This window comes from Aricia agestis, chromosome 19, assembly GCF_905147365.1.
Source record: "Aricia agestis chromosome 19, ilAriAges1.1, whole genome shotgun sequence".
Lineage (NCBI taxonomy): Eukaryota > Metazoa > Arthropoda > Insecta > Lepidoptera > Lycaenidae > Aricia > Aricia agestis.
Window position 1 is genome coordinate 6,909,534 of NC_056424.1, and position 24,361 is coordinate 6,933,894.

The window sequence follows — 24,361 nt, forward strand, 5'->3', positions numbered from 1 at the left end:
CGCCACAATGTGTATTTGTTTAGAGGTGAAATGCGTTATGTAACATTGAGTTGTAACTATAATAATACAACAAACGAAGATTATGCGTCGTTTAAAATAGTTAAAGTCATAATGTATGTTATTATTAAGAAGATAGTGCCATCATCAGCGAATGATCCAAATTGACCAATCACGCTTATAAACTTTTTTTAAAACGACATTGCTCGGTACTTCGTATGAACATTTTGGCTTTTGTCGTTTATTTTGATGATCACTCTAAATACATGTAATGCCGCACTCAGATACATTTAATTATGATTAACCTTCAATTTAATGAAGAGTTTGACAGATAATGTATGAGGCTTATGTCAAAATTTTAAATTAATTACACATTAAAATATTTATGTGCACAATGTGCACATAAATATTTTAATGTGTTACATAACAGTCTTATTTGTGTATCCCTAGGCTTTCCTCAAAGGCGAGACACAGATTCTAGCGGACGAAGCGTTCCAAAACGCGGTCCAGTCCTACTACGACGTGTTCCTTAAGTCGGAGCGAGTTGAGCAGATGGTGAAGGCGGGAGCCTGCTCTCATCATGATTTCCGTGAAGTTTTCAGGAACAACATCGAGAAGAGAGTCAGGTTAAAACATTTCCTATCAAAGCGTTTATCTTAAAACATTTCGCATTAATCTCGAAACATCTTAAACTATGTTTTCTCTAGGTAGCAGTACTTTTTCGGTACTATTTAATGGTAGTAAAAGTAAAGACCAGTGACATTATTCATTAAATTATTTAAAAGAAACATTTTATAGTAATTTCATGATTTAAAATCATCAAAATGCAAATGAAATAAAAATGCCGTCTAAGAATACCTCCTTGTTGGACACCAATTTTAAACTTAATCGTAATTATTAGATATTTATTGGTAAATGTAAGTGTATATGGTACTTGACGATATTAGTGAATTCACAGGTCTTTACCCGAAATAGATGGACTTAGCAAAGAAACTGTGTTGACAACGTGGCTCGCAAAATTAGACTGCATCATGAAAGGGACAGGTGAGAAAATAACGTCACATAATATTATTAAAGGAATGAAATCGGGAAGCCTTATATATATTTTAGGAACCTACTATTAAAACCCTGTAAAATATCGTGTCTTAAGAGTTAAGACCCTTAAACTATGCATCATATTATAAACACTCACACAAGTTAATGTTTTTAAGACTTGCGAATTATTTACTGTTAAAATAAATTAATGTAAAATAATTTGGGTGGAGATAATTAATGCTTTGAATCAATAACATCTTTTGATACACCAGCAAACTGCTCTTTATCCCCAAACGATTGATCAAAAGGCTTCCTGTTTTTAGTTCTTTAGTATAGGCTCTAGAGAATGTTATTAAAAGGAACAGGGCCTTGTTTCATACCCTCAAAATTCCATTCAAGTGAATACACGTTGCTGAGAATTTCATGGAAAATTATTCGGCCATTTTGAAGATATTTATGAAACACGGTCAAGCATGCCGCTGTGTGTTTTAAGCGTAATATGCTTGAGTCTGCAACGCCTTTGAATGTGTGTAAAAACATCGGTGTGCTCATTAAGATTTCACTTAATACAATACCAAAAGTAACTTTAATATTATCAAATTAATGTTTAGCTAAAGAAGAATATGAAGCAACATTAAACAAATGAGAACAAAGGGATGATAACGCAATATTCTGAAAAGTCTCAACAAAAAATAAAAGACAGGTAAAATGATATCCTGTAATTACCTGACAAATTAAGTTAAAATGTAATAATTAAATGTTGAAACGATAAAATGAGAAGCTCTTGTAGGCTTAATTACAATAGACAAGATTTCAAGTTAGATATTAATTATTTCTTTGACGGCGAAACTTACTGAAACTACTTAGTTCAACTATTTCACGCGTTAACAATACAAAACTTATAGAACATATTTTAATAATTACTTAATATTATGTTTTTAATTATTAAGAACACATTTTTGGTATTAGAATAGACTGAAATAATTAAAAAAAATATGGTGATAAAGAAATTACGCATAAGAAAAAAGTAGCAAATATCTTCAAGATTTACGTTCACTAAACAATAAACATATTCTCAAGGACACAAGACATGTATCTGGAAGACTTTTATATCTTGTCCAATCCCAAATGCCATAAGATTCTCCCAGGCGTATAATAAATTGATCTCGTCGAGAATTTATTGCCCACAAAACAAGTCTTGCAAATTATAAAGAGACTTTATTACGCCCATAATATTTCTTATTCATATACAGCAGCATGTCCAAATTTGGAAATAAAAGACGTTTAATAAGAATTTTTTTTAAATTCATTTTTCAATTAATTTTAAAGTCTAAAATAATATTTAATAAAAGTTTTACGTAAAACAGATAACAATTACCATTTTATATAAATCTTGATAATAGTACGTTAAATTAACTAAAGTTTTCATGATTTTCAATATTAAATGTCTTCATCTACATGAAGTAACTCTTCGTTAACCTCTCGTATACTAATTAAAACTTAATTTATCAATAATTAAGCTAGCCTTAATTATTGATTCTATAATATACAACATATAATTATTTGCCAGCCTTTTTATATAACTCAAGTTTAGCGTATATTATGTAGGTGGTATTATTATGCACTCATTAATTTTGTACGATTTCTGTTATGAGGTTTCAATATTGATGAAAGTTCTTTTGTTACATATTAAACTAAGATAATGATTATAATGATTAGAAACTCGATAAGGATAAGTTTTAATTAGTATACGTATATAAACATTGTGTGTCTAACAATAAGTGTGTGTTGCTTGCATCTATCTCACTGTCTGTGTTTCTCTCCTCACACACCCCAGGGATAACAGGTATCACTCGAAACATTTTCCTTCAGACAATTCAGCTTATGTCTTGTGACATTGCTTGTTTATTTGAATGTGTATGATGCACACGAATACTGTAATACGATACAGCTTCAGCTTTTTACATTGACGACTTGATATTACATAATTTTACAGAACATACTGCAGGTACTGTCAAGGATTCTTGTGTTGCAGCTAATGCTGTTTTGTCATTATCAGTACTACTACTGTCGAATCTAGATAATATAAGTCAAAAAAAGTTTCGTCAAAAAGAGTCAGTTTTGTAATTTAATTCCTGATCAACCTTATATTTAACTGAGCTGTTAATATATCAAGAACAGCATTAGTTTCAACGTAAATTGGTGTATTATTTTACAACACTGCTTTATTATGTAATTTTCACGTTACAAATAGAGTTTAAAATAATATTTACCTACAACAGGTAAGACTGTGTAGAATTATGATTATTTTGATACTAACAAATACTAACAAGTATTAATTATATTTTGTGGACTTGTTAATTATTAACCCAAAATATTTTGACCTTAAATTACTAACATTTTCAGCACTCGTGATTAAATTTTTATGCTACATTGAACTTTTTTACCTTTGTAAACTTTTATATAATTTTATTTCATTCTTATTCACTCGATCACAGAAAGATTTTAGATTTTTCAATGCTTGACATATTTCAGAAACCAAATATTTTGCCGGTCACTCATAAGCATAACACACTCTGCACTTTGCACTCATTCGCTTTAAGAATTCTAACTTCTATTTGGGTTTCTGTAGGAATACCTGGTGATGATGAAACGAAGCGGCCGTCTCGGGCTCAGCAACAGAGTCTCAACGCGGAATGTATCCTGAGCAAAGAACAACTCTACGATATGTTCCAGCAAATTCTTGGTGTCAAGAAGTTTGAACATCAGCTGCTTTTCAACGCTTTGCTTGTGAGTTTCAATATTATTAAAACGAGAAAGTAATTTAAGCATTTAATACAATCGATTAATTGACAGAAATTATTCTTCAGATAAGGTCTATAAAACATTTCGTAAAATAGTTCTAGTTTTGAGATATTTTTATACCACTAATGATATTATTTTGCAAAGACATCTAAATAAGAGAACGTTATACAATTTACAGTTAGATTCGGCCGATGAACAAGCTGCTGCGATCAGAAGAGAACTTGATGGAAGAATGCAGAAAGTCAACGAAATGGAGAAGGTATTTTTTTAAATTGTATAATTGTTATTTCTTGCTAATTATTTAGGAATGTGTCTTATAGCAATAAATTAATTAAACTTACACATAAGAAAATTTTACCTAGAATAAAGAAAATAAGTAAGTGGTTTAAATTTAATTAATAGTTTCTGCTAATTTAAGCCTGAAGATGTTTTAAATAAAATATTTTTTATTAAACTTGCAGAATAGGAAGCTGATGCCGAAATTCGTTCTCAAGGAGATGGAATCGCTGTACATCGAAGAGCTCAAGTCGTCCATCAATTTGTTGATGGCCAATTTAGAATCACTACCCGTGTCCAAGGGTGGTGCTGACTCTAAATATGGCCTTCACAAAATCAAGCGGTATAATCACAGGTCAGTTGCAAACCGACGAAGAAAGTAAGATAATAATTATGAAATTTCTTAAGATATTATTAAGATTGGTATTATAAATATAATTACCTATACTCTTATCAATAAAACAACGTTAATCAGAACTCTGCAACAAATAAACTCATTTAAGAAATTCTAAACAATGATAATTTATGAAATAACATAATATTGTAAGTATCGACAGAGGTTCACCAAGTTATAGGTATTTTTATATAATTTAGATAAATAAATCAAACAGTAATAAACGTGAATTGTCTGCTGTAATTAACTTATTACAACGTATGTACCATCGTACTTTAATGTCTCTACTTCAGTGCTAAATCATATGAATGAAACTAGTAACAATTCATGTTTTAGTTCATACCGAATGTTACATAATATCTATATGGTACAGTGTTACAATTTGAAATAGAAAACATCAATAGTTAACTTTCGATCAATAATTCCACTTAACATTACATAACAGAGATGTTCTGGACATAATTTAGTCTGTTAATCACTGCAAAAATAAAAAGTAAGGGAAAAATCTACTTTTCTTATTGGTAACCGAGTCTTTTCTTACATCTTAACTTTATACTTCATCTTCTATACTTATTATTTTATGTTTGACTTTTCCCTTGCACAAAACCGGATGGTATGAAGGAAGTACAAGTAATAAATCCATTATATGATTTTGTTTGCGCACGTGTCTTGTGTCTTGTGTAGCGGGAATCCTACACCTCGCCTGACACCTACAATGGGGAAGAACATGATTTTACTAAACTTCTAACAAATAGTAGAGACTTTTTTGTTTTCCAATTCAAATGAAATTAAACTATTGATTAAACATAAGAAATTGCCAAGTTCATGTAAAAGGCTAAGAATGATAATAATATTATGTAATTTGGCTAAATTTCTCCTCCGTGTTTTTAAAATCGTATTTTTAAAATTGTTTTACAACTCTGATTAATCCCCAATTGGAAATGAAATCACCTAAGAATTAACAAAATTACACTAATGAAATAAATTAAATTTTGACAAAATTTTAGAGGAAAACAAAAAACTAGTTAGCTTTGTTCTACCTCATTATTTTTTGTAAAACCACAGCCGTAGATAGTTCCGATTTAGCGTAGTGCTAGACACAAAATAACTTATGAAGATACAAAATAACAATCATGAACCAAAAACCCAATCTGGCCCAATTACTTTACTTTCAAATTTATTTTACCATTGATTTCTTATTTTCATTTCTTACTTGTTTCTTCATTAGTTTATCTTCAAATAGTCAAGAAATATACATAGTATGTTCGCTTATAGGCGTAAAACGTACGAGAAAGCTAAATGCTTCAACACGATTTCTTTAAGCTTATTCAAATAGACACGTAAAAATAGCTCATGTATCGCTAACAACTGATAGATAGATACTTAGAGGAATAGAAATACGCATAACAATACTAATAGGCTTACTAAAACATGTCAAAGATATTCACCGATGGTTTTCTGCATTAACAACATTTACACGTCTAAAAATTTTAAGTACTGCATCATCTGCTATTTTATGGATATTATTATTTATCAAAATCATATAAATTTTTATATGATTTTTTAGTATAATGAAGAACTTTGTTTTTTAATTATACTAATTTATTATTCGATAAAGCTCTCGTTTACGTTAGCATCTGCTATTTTATGGATATTATTATTTATCAAAATCATATAAATTTTTATATGATTTTTTAGTATAATGAAGAGCTATGTTTCTTAATTATACTAATTTATTATTCGATTAAGTCTGTACGTTTAATAAAATTGTCATAATTTTTCCATAAAATAGAAAATGAATATTTATTGAAATATTTGATATTATGCTTATGCTTATACGAGCTTGTACTTACCTAACTCCCAACCAACGGAATCCCTGACTTACCCTGTAAGATGTTCCATTCTTTAGATTATATGTACCTATGTATGATAATCATTTAACATTTCATATTTGTTATGCTTAATCATTCTTGGTATCGGTGATGGATCCAATGTATGCCACCTCATCCTTAACGGCTTGTAAATGTTACTCTATTATAACATACCCTTCCATATTTAATTTAACTATATTCTATAATATATTTATGGATTCAATTTATATTTGAATCACTTTTATCTTTGATATTACTATATTTATACTTTCATTCACTATACTTTTTTGTCTTTGTCATCAATGTTTCAATTGAATTACTTGTATGGTTCGGTGGTGATTGATAGATCGAACGCTGGGCCAGACCCGAGTCCAAGGTTGAGTAAGCAGCTATGTTTCAGATCGCAAGGCTCTTTAGCGAATAAGTTGACTGGTGGGGAATCGGATGGGACCGATGTGGATACACAACTGACAAAAATGGATGTTGTTCTAACATTCCAAATAGAGGTAATTGTTGTACGCTTTCGGTGTTTTCTGTTATAAAGTCAATGTCTTTATCTGTGGTTTCTAGTAGACCTTGGTAAGTAACCGTTTAGAAATTTTCAATTCACGCAGTTTCTGTGTGTTCACCTATCAGTGTTAGTGTATTTTGGATTAGACCTAAAACTTTTTCTGTAAAGTCAATATTTTTAATTATTATTCGTAAAATTAGATCTTATTTGTTAGTTACTTGGCTTAAAAAGTATTGGTATACTTGACTGCATTATAGTTCAAATGTTGTTCTGTTACTACATTCTTCAGTTGTCTACATTTGTTGGATATCTGTTATGGATTTATTGAATTTTATTAACGACTTTTATTTATACACTAATTATAGGTTGTAGTGATGGAAGTAAAAGGTTTGAAATCCCTAGCTCCTAACAGAATTGTTTACTGTACAATGGAAGTAGAAGGTGGTGATAAATTGCAAACCGATCAGGCTGAAGCTTCAAAACCTATGTAAGTAATACTCATAAAAATATTTTATATTATGATATGTTTTTAAGTAGGGCTGTAAATTAATATAACCCTCTAACAAGGTGGGATACTCAAGGAGACTTCAGTACAACTCAACCGCTTCCGGCAGTTAAAGTAAAGTTGTACACTGAAAACCCAGGGGTTCTCGCTCTAGAAGATAAGGAACTTGGAAAGGTTGTACTACGACCGACACCGTTGTCTAATAAGGTAAATGTAAAAAAATCCTACTTTTTAAAACAATAAGGTCTAGATGAAATAACATTGAGAAACTCTTTATGTGCCAAAAGTCAACAATGTAATTTAACCTACATTAATTTTTTTTACCAATTACTTAGGCGCCGGAATGGCATCGTATGAATGTACCGAAGAATTCTCCAGATCAAGACCTGAGGATCAAAATTGTGTGTCGAATGGATAAGCCACTGAATATGAAACATTGCGGGTATGAACAATACTTTGTAGCTCCATCAAACGTGTGTACTGACTACTGCATCATCTATTTTATGATCATTGCAAGGATTTTTTCGGCGATTAATTTATTTAAATTATTAAAAGTACATTCTAAAATATCAACTACTTTTAGGTATTTGCACGTAATTGGAAAGGCGGTGTGGCGAAAATGGAAGAGACGATACATGGTTTTGGTTCAAGTGAGCCAATACACGTTCGCGCTCTGCTCATACAAAGACAAGAAGTCCGAACCAGCCGAAATGATGCAGCTCGATGGATTCACCGTGGACTACATCGAGTTGGCTAGCGGTAAGAACATTAGTAGAAACAACTTTATGTAGATACCGAAAAGGCTTAACAACTTTCATCGGTGGTTCTTCCTTAGGAAGGTCCTCAAAAACTATCGATGAAAGTTAGGTTTATTTTAAGCTCTTGAGAGATTATGGATTTATCTACTAAGTAGAACTGTCACATTCAACGAGTGAAAAGCAAGGTTTCACCTCTCAAATGTTATTCCCGTGATATACAATGTTTTTCGCAGCATTACATGGACCTTTTTCTTTGGAATTTCTATCTAAGAGTCTTTTTCGTATTTCCATATTTTGTTATTTTTTTACTAATATAATATTTCTGGATTAGTAATACCTGTAAGTTGCCCTAGCAATTTTACTCTTCGATTTTAACTTTAATACATTTTTAAATGTTTATGCTTTCTGCCTGCACAATTTCACGCTTTTATGTTATCGAATTTTAAATGGATTTTTTTTATGTTTTCAAAGTTACTAATTTTTCTATTCCTCTTTATGATACGACTTCCGAAAATATACATTGAATTTAACTAATAGAGTGTTGTTTTATTTTTCAGCTCAATTAATGGTTGGACAAGGTAAGCAAAAGGCAGGTAGGCATTACTTGATTTTTTATTTACTAGTTTGTAAGTGACATAGGATTATTACACATAGCAATATCGTCTTGTTGGTCTTTTTAAACAGTGTTATTTTCATTAGATAATTTCTAGATTGTATAAGGTTGCTATCGTAATTCGTAAGTTTATTAACTGTAGTTTACTTGTACTCGTACTGTATACTACTATATTATAACTTCCTTCTATATTTTCCTTTAGAATTAGTTGATTTCTACATGTCTATGTGTAGTAATTCTGTAAATAGCATTAACATTAGATATCCTTTAAACGTACTTGCACCTATTTAACATACATTTTTACATGATTACTATTTTCTTATACTATGTGATAATATGGCATACTTTCGGTGATATGACGTTTGAAGGATCGTTAGACTAATAATTAGAATACGTACCTATAGCAGCAATAATATGATGCTATAGAAAAAACGGCTATCGATGTAGTTTGAGACTATTACAAGTAATTTTTTTATAATTGAAAACAACATGCTTAATGGATTATATAAAATACAGTGTGTCATCAATCATTAGTCTCATAATAATTTTTATGTAACTACCCAATCTTTCGAATATCAGATTTTTCAAAATGTTGACTTGAAATGTTTCAGAATTGGAAGGGGCAAAGTATTTCATGAATGCCGTAAGGGATGGGGAATCGGTACTGATGGGAGTGAGTGACGAAAACGAGTGTCACCTCTGGGTGATGGCGTTGTACCGGGCGACCGGGCAGAGTCACAAGCCGACGCCACCGACGACCTCAGACACACACATCAAGATCATGGGAGGTATGTATTAATTTACGAAGAATGATAAGCTATGTCCACACTATGCAATTTCATCTTCAATTTTCGTCATCATCTTTTTTATTCAACTTTCGTTTGGCATATCCAATAATTGAATGCGTCAAAATCCACCCGCGTTGGAAAAAAAAGTGTCATAGTGTCGCGGGCATGCCTCACGTGCGATGATGACTGCGCAACGCATATAATAACGCATGCCCTTGACGAACAAAAAAACGCGAAGTGTGGACAAAGCTATAGAATGAGAAGGTCAATCCCGATGTTGATAATAACAAAGCAGTTCCTTAAAATGAATTGATGTATCGAAATCATTCTCTTACGGTTATTCTCTATGTTCCACGAAGAAAAGAAATAAGCCTTTGAATTTGCAAGAATCTCAATTTACAATCGTAGTTCTGGGTAGATGTAAGTTCTGTAACTTAGATACCACAGAAATGATTATATTGTAGATGCAGACAAAGCTCGCAAGCACGGCATGGAAGATTACATCCAGGCTGATCCTTGCCAATTTGACCATCACCAGCTGTTCACAGTATTGCAGTCCTTGACGCTCAAGTATCGATTGCAAGATCCATACTGTTCGCTGGTAAGTTATTTGTCGAAGTAAGTTTTAGATTAATATTGCGTATTTTACTAATTCTAGTTTTTATTGTCTTTTCTTATTTACCTTTGTTAATAAAAGCACAGCAGGTTTTATCTGACAATCCTTAATTTCTCTATACAAATCAACAGGGTTGGTTTTCACCTGGTCAAGTGTTCGTTTTGGATGAATATTGCGCTCGCTACGGCGTGCGTGGCTGCTATCGTCACCTTGGCTACCTATCTGACTTGCTAGATGTGGCCGAAAGTGGAACCCAGACTGTTGATCCGACGCTCATGCACTACTCCTTCGCGTTCTGCGCCAGTCATGTACACGGTAACAGGTAATGGACCTAAACCGTCTCCTTGTGATACACCAAAGAAACATACGGAATATTAAGAAAAAGGATTACTATTCCAGTCATAATTTTAACATCAAAGTTTGCCAACGTATACAATGCCAAAACTTAAGAAGATATAATCGGCAAAAACTATTTGATTAGTAAAAGCTCGTTGAAATTGAATCTAATTTATTATTATTGAAATATTAGTTAGAAACCTAATTGCAAGTACTTTAGGAGTATGTTCCTTTTGGAATGTTTTGTGTGGACCTCACGTAGAAAACTCTGTCTTTACACTTACCTATATTAGAGACTTTGATATACTACCTACTGTGACTTTATCTTACAGCATTAAAATATACCAACTCCAAAATTAGGCCCTATAATTCTGTACCTAAGTAAACCCTCCAAAATATGTCTTAATACAGAGCGGTCATAAATAATTTCTACTATTCTCTACTTTATTATGGATAACTTCCTCAGCATATTGTTGTTCCATTACTAACATTCTATGCATACTAATTACTAACGTTTCCTGGAACCAAGAAGTTGCTATTAATAAGTGTAAGTTTTTCTTCGCAACATCCGTAACTATCTTTAAAAAGTTTTAAGTCTTTAGCAAACTTTAGGTAAAATGCGTGACGAAAAACTTACATGTAATTTCTAAATTCACGAATGTTGTAGTACCAACTGCCGCAGCAACTGTGTAAACGACCCCGTTTCAATTTTTCAAGCCATTTATAAAATACGCTACAACATTACTTTTAAGCTTTTTTGCTACTTCAACTGCTACTTAAATTACTTTATAATCACGTATTTTATCAATGGCCTCTCTCAGTAGAAACTTCAAAATCTGTTATGCAACCTCTTTTTCCGTGTCCTGCTTGCATCCTTCTAGAGTAAGCACACTTTTCACAGTACGGCCACATTGCCTGGCAGGCCTGATGGTGTGGGCAGCATCACGGTTCAAGAGAAGGAAAAATTCGCGGAGATCAAAGAACGCCTTAAGACCTTACTGCAGCATCAGATCACTAACTTCAGATATGCATTCCCATTCGGTAGACCTGAGGGTGCACTTAAGGTACATGTTAAAATGTTGTGTTTTATTATTAATACCTACTTAAACTAAATAAACTAATAAATATTGTGATATCTAGAATAAAAAAAATTATGATCAAATATTTTATAATGAAAATATAACATGTTTTTCATCCTCAAAAATGATGAAAATTATGTTTATATGTAATTTATATGCTTTTGATTAATCTTTAGGCAACTCTGTCGCTTTTGGAGCGCGTTTTGATGAAGGATGTGGTGACACCTGTCGCGCCAGAGGACGTTCGGAGCATGATTCAAACAAGCCTGGAGAATGCTGCGTTACTCAACTATCAAACACTGAGTCAAAAGGCAAATATTGAAGGTAAAAAACGATACTTAACAAACTTATCATAATATTCACAAACTAGATCATAGAACGCAATATAAAATGTAAGTTTGCAATAATTTTGTTAAGAGTGCCTCAAGGATCTGTCTTAGAACCATTATTATTCCTTATTTACATCATTAAAAAATGACAAAGTTAAAGAGGCAAGTGGACAAATAATTAATGCTCTGATATCAGCTTTTACTTATTCGCTACTAATTACCAATTATAAGGAACTTGTTTTTATTTACATATACAAAAAAATTAAAATTCTACTATCCACATATTCACAAGCTAATATTCATTGCAAAAAAATTGTGTTATTCAGAGGATCTTCGAGGCGAAACAATGGTGACTCCTGCTAAGAAGCTGGAGGATCTGATTCGTCTGGCCGAGTTGTGCGTTGATCTGCTTCAGCAAAACGAAGAACACTACGCCGAGGTAAAAGATGAAGAAACAAAGATAACTGTAATGATTTTAGTCGCGCTATTGTTGTAATTCAGAAAAATAATAAAGTATAACAAAGTTTAGAATAATAAAGTAAAAATACATATTTTTAATTCTGCTAGATATCTGTGAATACTTTTGATGGCTTAAATCATTACAATAAGTATAAGCTTAAAAATACATATTAAAATGTATTGTTTTTCTGAATGCAACATAATAGTTTATCGTAATAAATGAACTTCGATAGGAATAAAATATGCTATTTTTCTTAGCCGTTTATACTGAAAACGAAAATTGGAATAAGTTCATTTGTTATGTATTTCCGTATGTAAAATAAGTGTCGTGGTTGTATTCGGTAAGGCATCTTAAGTATTTGAGAAGAAATGAAGCGGTGAAATAATTATGTTATTAAACTTTTTTATCCATTCCAGTTGACTGAGGCGAAACATTTTTAAAAAGTACACAATACCAACATAACGTAAAAAATGTATTTGGTCAGTCAGAATATTATTTAGGAAACATTCGTCGTTAGTAAAAATAATCTTTGATTCTTAAACACTGACTTCCATTATACAAGTTGTATAATGGAGATCAGTGTTCTTAAATTATGTTAGCATTCGTATGGAAGTTAGAATAGGAAATATAAAAGAAGATGAAGACAAGGAAGAGACTTAAGATGCTTTACTGTAGGTTGTCAGTGTTCTCTGAAATATAGCACCCTATTATTCTGTCGCTATTAGTGTGAGAAGTGATAAAATGAATTTTATCGTAACAGAGTCAATATAATCGGCTGTTTCTCAAGACACTACTATTTTTTCTGTAATATGACCGAACATTGATGAATTAAATGTACCTATATTTAATCTCTTAACTAAAAATTATACGCGACCAACAGCTATAGTCATCACTCATCATTATTAAGTTTAGTGAAAAAGTAAAAGAGTTTAGTGGACGTAAGAAATTAGTTATATACAACAGTTTTATTTAAGAGTGCCCAATAATCAACTTTAAACTATAGAACTTACTAATATTCGAAGGATCATTCGTTTTATAAATGAAAATTTATTTTTATGAATCCATAAGAAACTTTTAGCTGTAAAAACAACAGTTTTATGTAATGCACCAGTAAGATGGTCTTATTAACAGGAAAGATTAGTAGACCCATGAGAACACTGCCAACAAATATATTAATAAAGTAAAACTCTGTTATTATAAAAGGTCAAATAAAATATTGGCATTTTTCTTTTTCTTCGTAGTGTATTCGTTTGATTAGTGCCGATATAATTTTAGCCAAAAGATTAAGATGTAAAGCGGCATTTTAAATCGACTAAAATTTTTGTGAGTGACTACGTATTATGTAGCTTTAACACAAGTGAAATTCTCAACAAAACATAGTACTAAAGTATCTTTTGTTTCAGTACCATAACATTTTTTTTTCTGTATTTTAATGGGACGTGATTTCCATGCAATTATTATGGTAGTTTATATTGTCGTTGTGAATTATTTACTTTTTTTGGTGCAGAACTTTACTTGTGTTTGCTCAATATTTTGTGACTTTATTAAATTCTATCTTATTTTTTGTTTTTCCGCAGGTTTATAACACTAAACCCGATTCTAACGGACAGCCAAACGTAAATAAATTGTTCCACAAATCAATTAGATGCATTCATTAGATCTTGATCATTACTCACTTAAATTCGATCACAGATCTTCTTGTAGCAACATAATGTAAAGTTGGCAAACACAAATGCTTCAGCAAATAAATGTTTTTAGATTTTACATAAAAAAATGCATGATTTCATATCATGAAACATAAAGTATAATAGATGAAGTTAGTTAATAGATGTTCATTGAATGTTGAAAAAGCAGCTGAAACTGAAACAAACTGATGACGACGATGAGTTGAAATTTACCTTTAGTAGCAGGGATTAGGATAGTTGTTTTCGAAGAATCTGCAAGAACGAAAGAAGATTAGAAAGAGACTAATAAAACATTTCAGGATATTGTAATTGTCTTAAAATCTTTGAGAAGTCATTCGTATTGAACTAAAATAGTTAAAATAAAAAGAAAAAGATTTCAAATAAGGCTGTCCATAAATAAAATAATATATTTAACGAGGTAAATATCAACTGCTCGAGTAAAGAGAATACTAAGAGACTATCTGTAAAAAGAACGTCTACGTATAGGTGTTTAGTTTGCGCTGCAAAAACTACGACCTTTTCATTCTAGGCTTTCACAAAATTGTCTTGAAACTTTTGAAAGTAAATACCGAAATTGGCAGACTTTTAAATTCACGTCTGAAATGAAAAGAGTTATACATCTTTCTTAATAATTAAACATCACATTTTCCATGCAAAATCACACGATACATTTAAAAATTATATTATTTAATTTCGCTTTGGTTGCGCTGTTAGATAATAATTCACGGATGTTTAGCTAGAAATATTCTACCATTTTGCAAATCGTACAGATTGTTTGGTAAACATTGCAGTAAGGTAATATATTATTCCATTTTATTCAGTTCAAGGTGCATGTAAAGAATTAAGAAATAAATTCAGAAACTTTATTCATATACTCACTACTACTACTATAAATACTATAAATAGGATCAAAAGAAGATTAAGGTGAAGAGAGAAAGGAAACGAGGGAAGGGAAATTGACGACTGTAGAAGATGTTTTAACTTTAGTTAAACCTACCATTCAATCTGTACGAAAACTTAGTTACGCACGTATTTTTTTTTTACTATTTTAAGCACTAGCACATTACATACATAGGTAGACTTTGTAGTACAAAACATTTCGATGGGAACATGTTTTGGAGCTTCCACATGAATTTGAGTTGATTAATTACGTGTCACGGTTATAGCCTCTGCTGAATATTTCTTTTCTCTCTTACATGTCAGAAGTTCCAATGAGTAGATTGCATGATCTGGAAGATTGTAGATGTAACCTTGGCCAAGACTTTCAAATGCTGATAATGCAAATTAATATCACGCGAATTTAAAATCGCTTCCCATAAATTCCATTTCTTCACGAGTCTTGGGTCAATGTTTCAAACTAATTTTATTTTCGACTCTAGTCATTTGTATGATCGTCTGATTCGCAGGCGTTCGCGTGGTTCTCAGAACTGCTTGTGGAGCACGCGGAGATATTCTGGGCATTGTTTGCTGTTGACATGGATCGAGTACTGTCGGAGCAACCACCGGACACGTGGGACTCATTCCCCCTGTTCCAAATTCTCAACGACTATCTCAGGACTGATGGTGAGATATACCTTCATTTACTTGTACTAAATTAAAAGTCATACGTATTGTATGACTTTCAATTTAGTTTATAATAGATCCTAAAAGAACTAAATAAAAATAACACAATAATTTGCTTAAAGTAATTTAATCCTTGCAAGACTTCTAGGCATGAAGATCCGTATTAGATTTGACTTAGGTCTGCTTCAAATGTCATTCTTGTGATAATTTCTCAGAGAACCTTAAAGGTGGCAGATTCCATGAACACCTGCGAGAAACATTTGCACCATTGGTGGTTAGATACGTGGACCTGATGGAGTCTTCCATTGCGCAGTCCTTACACAAAGGCTTTGAAAAGGAACGTTGGGAAATCAAAGGGTAAGGAACAGAAATCAGACCCAATATTTATCTCAAATCAGACTCAAAATAATCAATTTCAACGACAACATAATTATTGGAAACGTAATTCAAACTATTAATGTTTTTCCAGAAATGGATGCTCTACCAGCGAAGAACTATTCTGGAAACTTGATGCCTTGCAATGCTTCATCAGAGATTTGCATTGGCCTGAGCCAGAGTTCCGGTCGCACTTGGAACAACGACTCAAGCTTATGGCCAGCGATATGATGGAAACTTGCATTCAGAAAACTGAAGCGTCCTTCCAGGTTTGTTTGTTTAATAGAGAATATTGAATAGCAGCAATATCAAATTATTATTACTTCTTGCTATGAATGTTATATTTAGTGTAAAATCTTCTAGAAGTGGTCAATATCAAGAATTCAAACTTCTTGATATTGACCACTCATAAGACGTTAAAAACCTGATGTGATATTGCAATATAATTTTAATTTGAAACCATTAGGCGTGGTTAAAGAAAAGCGTTACATTCATGTCGACGGATTACATTCTGCCTGCTGAAATATGCGCCATGGTGAACGTGGCTTTAGACGCAAAGAATCAGGCGCTAAAGTTGTGCGCTGTTGAGGGAGTGGACATTGTAAGTAATAATTTAATTAATACGAACACAGCAATTATAAGTTACATGGGTTACTTAAAAGATCTTGAATGCCTTAAGTTTGCCTGAAACTTAATACTAATAGCTGCAACTGTTAACGTGCATGGCTTAAATAGGGAACATAGTGATAGCGTAAATATGACTTGTATGTCTGAAAATATCTCTGTAAATATTCATGAATGAATTAGAAAAATAGATGATCTTTTAAGTCAAAATTCGGCTAAAATAACAATTGGCTTAAAGAAAGGCACAGTTGTAAACAATACAACTGAATATCCGAAAAGTATTTATGTAAATAAATAAAGGACTAGTAACCAACGTAATTTATCATTGCCTGCGATTTTAAAATTAAACTAATTTACTTGAAACTTAAAGTTTGTTTTAATAATGCATTTGAAAATAATTTCAATGAACATAGAATAATTCAAAAAATAGTCGGAAACTTGAAGTTTTAAGTAACAAATAAAAAAAATGAATGTAATGTAAGATAATGATGATGCACAAAATATGCAACTTAATGCATCTGCAAAAACTAGTATAAAAAATTTTGCACTCGAAAACTGATTGCATTAACCATACCATTATTAAACATTTTCTTTTTTTCCATATTCTTATCTAAGCCAAATCTTTGAATAAAGAAAAATTAATGCAATTAGTTTGAGGAATGACTTCAAAAATTGTTTGTTTGACTGTATGCAACTTTACAAAGTCCGTTATGCATGACTCGGCAGAAATTGTGACGTCATCACACTCATAGTGACTCCAACGCCTGTTTAAAAGGAGATTTTTGCATGAATTACAATATTCTTTGCTGATTACTATTCATTTTTACATCATCATTTGAATGCACAAGCTGATGCGTTATGCATGAGCGGGGATAATAATCAGTTACCAACAGACGTCGACGGTTTTATAAAACAGTTGAAAAGAATCTAAATACTTTTAGTGGCATCTTTTACGTTTTACACGTTTTAATTTTCGAACATTGTTTTCAGACAAAATTACACAATGTTTAGTTTTTTATATCACAATTATCTTTTCTTCTGATCAAATGATTTATTATTATCATCACATGCATCAAATATGGTCCACATTTTTCAAAATCCTACGTACTTCAGTTTTAATTTCTTCGTATTTTTTTTAGTCAACAATTTTAGATTCCTAACACGTTCACGTCTTGCAACAAAAACAATTACAATTTTTTACTCCTTCTGCACTATTGCACAAATTTAAACAAACATCTAAATTCCAATTTCTTATCAAATAACAATATTTTTAAGGATATAATATCATTGGACGTATAATATTGGAACAAAGTCTTCCTAATTTTCTTTTCAAGTGTCTAGAAAAATATAATTTTACATTGATCATCTTACATCTAATTTGAATTTGAGCGCATCTCGGAACTCACTCATGTAACTAAGCCTAAATCGACAAATTTTATTCCCATTAAATCTGTTTTACCTAGACATGTTTTTCAACATTATCAGTATCTCCTTCTGTTTATTATCTGATTTTATCCATTCCCCTATTTTTAGATTCATTCACTTTTCCAATATTACTGTTTCTTTTGTCGATGCTAATAAAAGTGTCTAGATCATCTAGGAACCGGCGAGACCGACTGGTATGTCTACGGGTATGGGAGGCTTGTAGCTTTAAATGTTAACACCCACAATCTCTCACAGTACCAGTACCATGCTAAAATGGATGCTCAGATCGAGGCGTGCCTGTCCGCGATGCTGACGGGTATGACGTCGCGCCTGTCCGCGGTCCTTGAGGCGACGCTGGCTAAGATCGCCCGCTTCGATGAGGGAAGGTGAGTCTATTTCCAATTGTTTTCATCATCAATGATCCTGGTTAGATTCTGAATTGAAACCGAACTTTCTTTAGAAGTTGATCATTGATTAAAACGTTATTAAAGATCTGTCTTTTTTTTTAGGTTTCTTTTCTTTAGTTAGTTCTTCTCTAATAATAATAATCTCTGATACCTTTTTCATTTGTTACACCTTTTTGATGCAGCTGCGAACTAATAATTTAAATGGGTGTAGATTTTTTTCAGATGCCAGAGTACCTTCTTCCGTAATGGGAATTAAAATGGGACTCGCTCATCGTGAAAGAGAAGCGACACTCGCATATCTTAAAAACATACCATTTTTTCATGGCAGTGGCAACATTTCCCATTTATTCAAAATATCTGTTACGGGTAGTAACGTCACGGTTCAACACTACTGGATGGATATGGCAAAAAATATATAATTTCAGATCGAATTCTATTCCGTTCAAAATATGATTTCAGTTTGATCGGGTCGATACTGACGATCGCGAACGTGTCGGGCTCGGGGAAGGACATCGGCCAGGGGTACGTCAACTTCATGAGGAACTCCATCGATCAGATCAGATCCAAGGTGAGCACTTGGTTTATCTACGCTTGGTCTAGGTGATTTTTAATGCTGCATTTGCTGGGCCGGATTTATATTTTTTTGAGTATAGGCTACTTAAATTTTGCCGCCATCCTTGGACGCAATAGGAGTTAGGACGCTGCCGCCCATAGGCCATGGCCTATACTGCTTATGCAATATGAATATACATATAAATCCAGAGCTGTGCATTGGTTTACGTTTCCTTAAATATACATATCATTATGACTTAGAAGAAATAGAGAAAGAGATTATGAGAGTCGACTCAGGAGTTGTGATATCATCAAGAGTTTGTTTTGTCCGATTTGTGGTCCATCTAAAATATGTCTGATTTGAAACGCACAATTCGACTTGAATGCGACAACTTCTTACGTCATCAATACTGCGAATAAACGCTTGTCGCACGGCATGAAATACTTTGTAGCATTGGGTTTTTATAAAATAAGGGGGGCAAACGAGCAAACACGTCACCTGATGGAAAGCAACTACCGTCGCCCATGGACACTCGCAACATTAGAAGAGCTGCAGGTGCATTGCTGGATCACTTCTACTAAGTATTAACAGTAATTTATCCATCAATCCTCAAGCGGCAACCGGCTGCCGCATAACAATTGAAAATCTATGGTGTCCGCGATACCCACGGTGGAGGTGTTAATTAAGAGGACATTACCTACCCTTTAGTGCAGTCCTTACTCCGAGACCCGAGTCATCAAAAGACTTTAAGCGCGGTATCTACCCTGCCCTCACTCTCTCTCTCCTTATATCCAGGTGACAGACGAGCTGTGGATCCTGCAGCTGTTCGAGCACTGGTACGGCGTGCAGATCGACCTCATCAACACCTGGCTCACCGAGCGGCCCGCGCTCCATCCGCAGCAGGTCGCCTGCCTGTCTATTGTGTTGAAGGTATGTGGATAATTCTATAAAAGGGCCCTTCCACGCGACGTTTTCGTTTGTATCGATCAGTGACGGATTAAGACTACTTGATGCCCTAAGCAATCCATGCCTGTGGGCCCCCCTATCCGTATCTCAACTAGAATCGGTCTTTGAACCTTTACTCTTCTGGTGCCCCCTAGGACGTGATGCCCTAGGCGTCAGAGCAAAACTTTAAAAATTCATTGAGAAAAAACTAGCCAATGAATTTCAAAATTATTTAATTTATATTCTTAAAGTACCCTATTTTAACGAAAAAAAATATAAAAAGTACATGTGTTTTTTTTTTGGACAATGCCCATTGCTTAATTTGATTAAATGCTAATCCGTCACTGGTATCGATACAAACGCAAGTTGAACGCTCTGCAAACGGAAGGAAGCCGACACATTTTAAACTTTCTGCCAAAACGCGATGAATACACGCAGAAGACGAGCGCATCAGAAACGCGCGTCGTCAGTGCGCAAGCAAAAAATACGTCGTGTGGAAAGGCCCTTAGATATCTTTTAGCTTGTCTACTTTTTTTTAATTTACACAATAAACTAAAACTATTCAGGGTCTGCTACTTTGGTCTGTAATGTGACTTTACAAATGTCTAGACTCTACAGACTAGACCCCTACGGTCGGCAAGTAGTTTTAGGTGGAGTCCGGATACCACAATAGATGCGGATACTGTGGGAAATTTTTTACGAGGTCCAGAAAAAAACACACTTCTCCTATGGGCTATGTAGCTTCAAAATATTATTTTAATTAATAAGGGTATACGTATACCCTTTCTATAGTATTCATTGATACTTGGTTTAAAATACATTACAATATATCGCGGTCCGAGATTCGACCTTTCGCGGTCCGCAAACGGACCGCGGTCCGCCTGTTGCCTACCGCTGCTCTAGAGGGTGTAACAAAACTAAGTTATATTACTTTAGGGTGAGTATGTGTCCCATCCCATATAATATAGAATTCACTGTAAAAGTAGCAGCGCTGAAAGTCAAAGCGCGTCATGTTTTTTTACATACAAAGGTGAAAAAAAAAGTTATTCTTTCAGTGTTGGTACTTTCACAGCGAACTCTGTATAGGGGACCCATACATAGTACACACCCTATAGTCATGCAGTAGTGTGTACAAAAAAAATTAATATTTTATAATTTTGTTTGTGTCGCTAAAACTCAAAAACAGCTGAACCGATTTGCCTTATTTATCTAGAAATATTCGTGGAAGCCTCAGGAAGGTATCAGTTAGGATTAGGAGGGATATGAATTGTGATACGAGGTCATTAGGGAGGGTAGTTACTGAATAAAAATATTTATGCAGTAAACTATTCAAGCTTCGCTAGGTGTTTGTAAGTCATGTGACTTTTCTAAATATCAAAAAAAATCAATGTACCAGGCAAAGACGCGGACCTTGTATATAAGTATTCGCTGTGCAAATATAAGTTTTAAGACTTGTTTCTCTTCATGTGAAGTTCTTTATGTAGTTTTATTAACTAAGTATAAAAACAAAGCAACAGGTAAAAAATTGTATTGCGTTTTTTCCTCAGGATTTTTCACTCACTTTTTCTACAGTAAAAATGTTTCTAGTGTTAAAGTGCTCTTGTATATTCCGCACTCCGCAAAATCACTGGTAGCTTGGACGGTTTCAATGCAACCTGCTACCGTAACTGAAACCGAGTATAAGGTATTTGTAGGGTTTTCTGGTTTTTATTATATTTTTTTTAATACTTATTTTATTATGTTTTCAGAAAATGTACGGAGACTTCGAGCTGCAGGGCGTGATCGATGACAAGTTGAACTCCAAGTCCTACCAGGCGGTGGCAGCACGGATGCACACTGAGGAGGCCACGTGCAGCTTGTTGCTGGCTCAACAGGATGCTGGGTAAGCTTAATTACACTTAAAAAGTCCCAAAATGATACAAAAAATATAACAAAATATTTTTCCAAAAAATACCAAAAATACCCAAATATTTTCGTTGGTAACACCAAAGACCATGTCATTGTAATTTAGAAAGGAAATAAATTGGTACTATTTTTTTTCAGTGGCAGCGAGGAGGGTGGGTCCGAAGAAGGCGCCAAAAGCGGCAAATCGAAACTGGAATCACTCACAGAGGAAGCCAAACTTGGAAACGTTACGGCTGTTGTCGGAAAGGTAACACAACTGTCAAAATATTTTCGTATGTCAAAAACATTAAACTATTTTTATGACAATAAGTAAGTTTCAATTTCCCATTGATTTGGAATTTTTTTTAGGTTGGCAACATGTTTGGACGCGGCATTGGCGAGCTGTCGACGAAATTGGGTGGAGCTTCATCTTGGTTTTAGCGCTTCGTACTCTCTTCTGGCATAATACCTATTTCGCCTGTCGATGTTATAAGACGAATACCACATTATTTAAAGTATTAAATTCATAATATTATATAAATGGACTGTGATGTCGAAAAAATATTTAATTTGCATTCGATTTGCGAATATTGCCGCCATCTTGTGACATAATGGCGTCGAGTCGCGTCGTGTAGTTTAGTAAAACTAGTGTAAACGAAGTTTAGATTTTATTTTATAAAAGCTTTATGTACAGTTAGAGCGTTATTCTTTAGGAGCATAACATGTATTAGGTGTGAATAATAAGAGTAGTATTTGATAAAGGTTGATATAATATTATAAATATGGATGCATACATGTAAGACAATGCTACAATAAGAATACATATCGCTTGTGCAAAAATTATAATCGGAGTATTTATAACAAATATCTATATTTAATATTCTATTTATTTTTTGCGACTACTTGTATTGCAAAGATGCGCTCTTGAACTACTTTGAACACTTTCCCGACCATAGACATCTACTTATTTTTTATTAATCTATTAAAAACTTAAATACGTATAATTATATAAGTACTTTCAGAATAAATTAATATTCACTTACAAGTGCTTAAATCTTTAAACGCTTTCGATTATAAGTCTTGAAATAAAAACAAAAAAAAACATTTCACGTTCACCACGTAACGACTAAATAATAAAAAGTTCGTGCCAGATTGGCCTTAAAAGTTAATAATAAAATATAGTAAGTAAATAATGCATTTGATTCCTTAATCTCAAGCTTAAAAATTTTAATGAACTTAAGTATGAAAGCGTTACCTTCGAAATTTTAACTAACCTAATATGTATCTATTAATATGCAATAGATTTGATAAGTGTTTTTGTGAAAGATGCCTTAACTAAGTGAGCTGTTATATCGACGAAGCCTTAACAGATACATTCCAACACCTTAGGACGATCATATTCACCATCAAATGATCCTTTTCTGGAGTAAAAAATAAAGCAATTGAGGTTTCAAATTTAAGTAGACTACCTGAAGGTTTACTGTTGCCAAAGCATTACATAAAATATTTCACATACAACAGTAGTTTAACAAAAACACTTAGTTAAGATCTAACTCGTAGCAATTGTTTGGCAGTAGGATGGTTCTATATAGATTGAATTTCTTTAGACTCTTTAAAATCTATTCAACCTAGATCAATCTTTACTAATACTAGGCAGATATTTTACTAAATACTAACTACTATATTTGTTAACGTAAAACATATTCTTCTACGCTAAATAACTTACAAATTTTTGAAACTAGACAGTTAAAGTTCTTAGATAAAATTTTAAAATCTAAACTCTAAAGTATAGTGACTAGTTTTTACGATGATTTGCCTTATATTCGGGATGTGGCTTGTACGATTGATTTTCTAATTTATACCTACATGAAATTATTTTTTATTCGTCATGTCATAAAAACTATTTACATAATAATTATATTATAAAATTATTTTTAAATTCTTCACAGGACCAATCACTCTGTTAGGTTATAAAATTCTTCTCTATATTACGCCACTTTCACAAAATGCTAAAGAATTGTACTTAGTTTAATTCCATGTAAACTCTAGCAATAATCTAAATTAACATCTTCTACTATTTTTTCACGCTAGCGACACCGAGAAATTTTGTATTGCACTTTGTCTTAACTCAATTTTCATACAAAATCGAGTTTATTTATTACTCACCGTTTTTCAACTTTTACGGATCGTTAATAAAATAACACGATGCTAATGTCTAGTCTGTTCAAGGCGTACCTACTGCTTTATTATAAGTTAAGGATGATAAAGCAGAGCTACGGTATTTAAAAAAAAATAAGAAGAAGATTGTTTAAAATACCTGTGTGTGTAATGATCCGTAAAAGTTTCTGCTGTTATCTGAATCTAAAGGCTCATTAGGTTACACACGAGAGTTTTTGTGTAATATATTTTTATTTTTAGTTATTACTCGAATGACAAAGACTTGTATTGATTTGATTAGTTTTATTAAAATCTATACGGTCTTACATAACTACTACAAAAAATTTAAATACCTGTTGAACAGTTGATT

The 24,361-nt window shown here is 32.8% G+C and overlaps 1 protein-coding gene across 11 annotated transcripts in view; it reads left to right on the forward strand.

Moving 5' to 3' along the window:
* LOC121736858 (calcium-dependent secretion activator) overlaps positions 1 to 23,931 on the forward strand; it is a 60,628-nt gene extending 36,697 nt beyond the window's left edge. For 2 of the 11 annotated variants that reach the window (XM_042128311.1, XM_042128313.1), the window contains exons 7-35: positions 448 to 623; positions 956 to 1,041; positions 2,870 to 2,878; positions 3,665 to 3,822; positions 4,016 to 4,096; positions 4,299 to 4,468; positions 6,725 to 6,884; positions 7,255 to 7,376; positions 7,457 to 7,601; positions 7,730 to 7,836; positions 7,978 to 8,153; positions 8,710 to 8,730; positions 9,377 to 9,553; positions 10,018 to 10,154; positions 10,301 to 10,491; positions 11,407 to 11,569; positions 11,761 to 11,908; positions 12,240 to 12,352; positions 13,951 to 13,989; positions 15,465 to 15,621; positions 15,837 to 15,978; positions 16,091 to 16,265; positions 16,463 to 16,597; positions 18,301 to 18,431; positions 18,912 to 19,020; positions 19,801 to 19,935; positions 21,699 to 21,832; positions 21,994 to 22,102; positions 22,204 to 23,931. In XM_042128311.1, coding sequence (XP_041984245.1) covers positions 448 to 623; positions 956 to 1,041; positions 2,870 to 2,878; positions 3,665 to 3,822; positions 4,016 to 4,096; positions 4,299 to 4,468; positions 6,725 to 6,884; positions 7,255 to 7,376; positions 7,457 to 7,601; positions 7,730 to 7,836; positions 7,978 to 8,153; positions 8,710 to 8,730; positions 9,377 to 9,553; positions 10,018 to 10,154; positions 10,301 to 10,491; positions 11,407 to 11,569; positions 11,761 to 11,908; positions 12,240 to 12,352; positions 13,951 to 13,989; positions 15,465 to 15,621; positions 15,837 to 15,978; positions 16,091 to 16,265; positions 16,463 to 16,597; positions 18,301 to 18,431; positions 18,912 to 19,020; positions 19,801 to 19,935; positions 21,699 to 21,832; positions 21,994 to 22,102; positions 22,204 to 22,275 — 3,678 coding nt within the window. In that variant the 3' untranslated portion in view covers positions 22,276 to 23,931. Of the gene's footprint in view, positions 1 to 447; positions 624 to 955; positions 1,042 to 2,869; positions 2,879 to 3,664; positions 3,823 to 4,015; positions 4,097 to 4,298; positions 4,469 to 5,128; positions 5,138 to 6,724; positions 6,885 to 7,254; positions 7,377 to 7,456; positions 7,602 to 7,729; positions 7,837 to 7,977; positions 8,154 to 8,709; positions 8,746 to 9,376; positions 9,554 to 10,017; positions 10,155 to 10,300; positions 10,492 to 11,406; positions 11,570 to 11,760; positions 11,909 to 12,239; positions 12,353 to 13,950; positions 13,990 to 15,464; positions 15,622 to 15,836; positions 15,979 to 16,090; positions 16,266 to 16,462; positions 16,598 to 18,300; positions 18,432 to 18,911; positions 19,021 to 19,800; positions 19,936 to 21,698; positions 21,833 to 21,993; positions 22,103 to 22,203 lie in introns of all 11 variants that reach the window. The other 9 variants (XM_042128312.1, XM_042128319.1, XM_042128316.1 and 6 more) reach the window with 8 other exon arrangements.
* Positions 23,932 to 24,361: the final 430 nt, after the last annotated feature.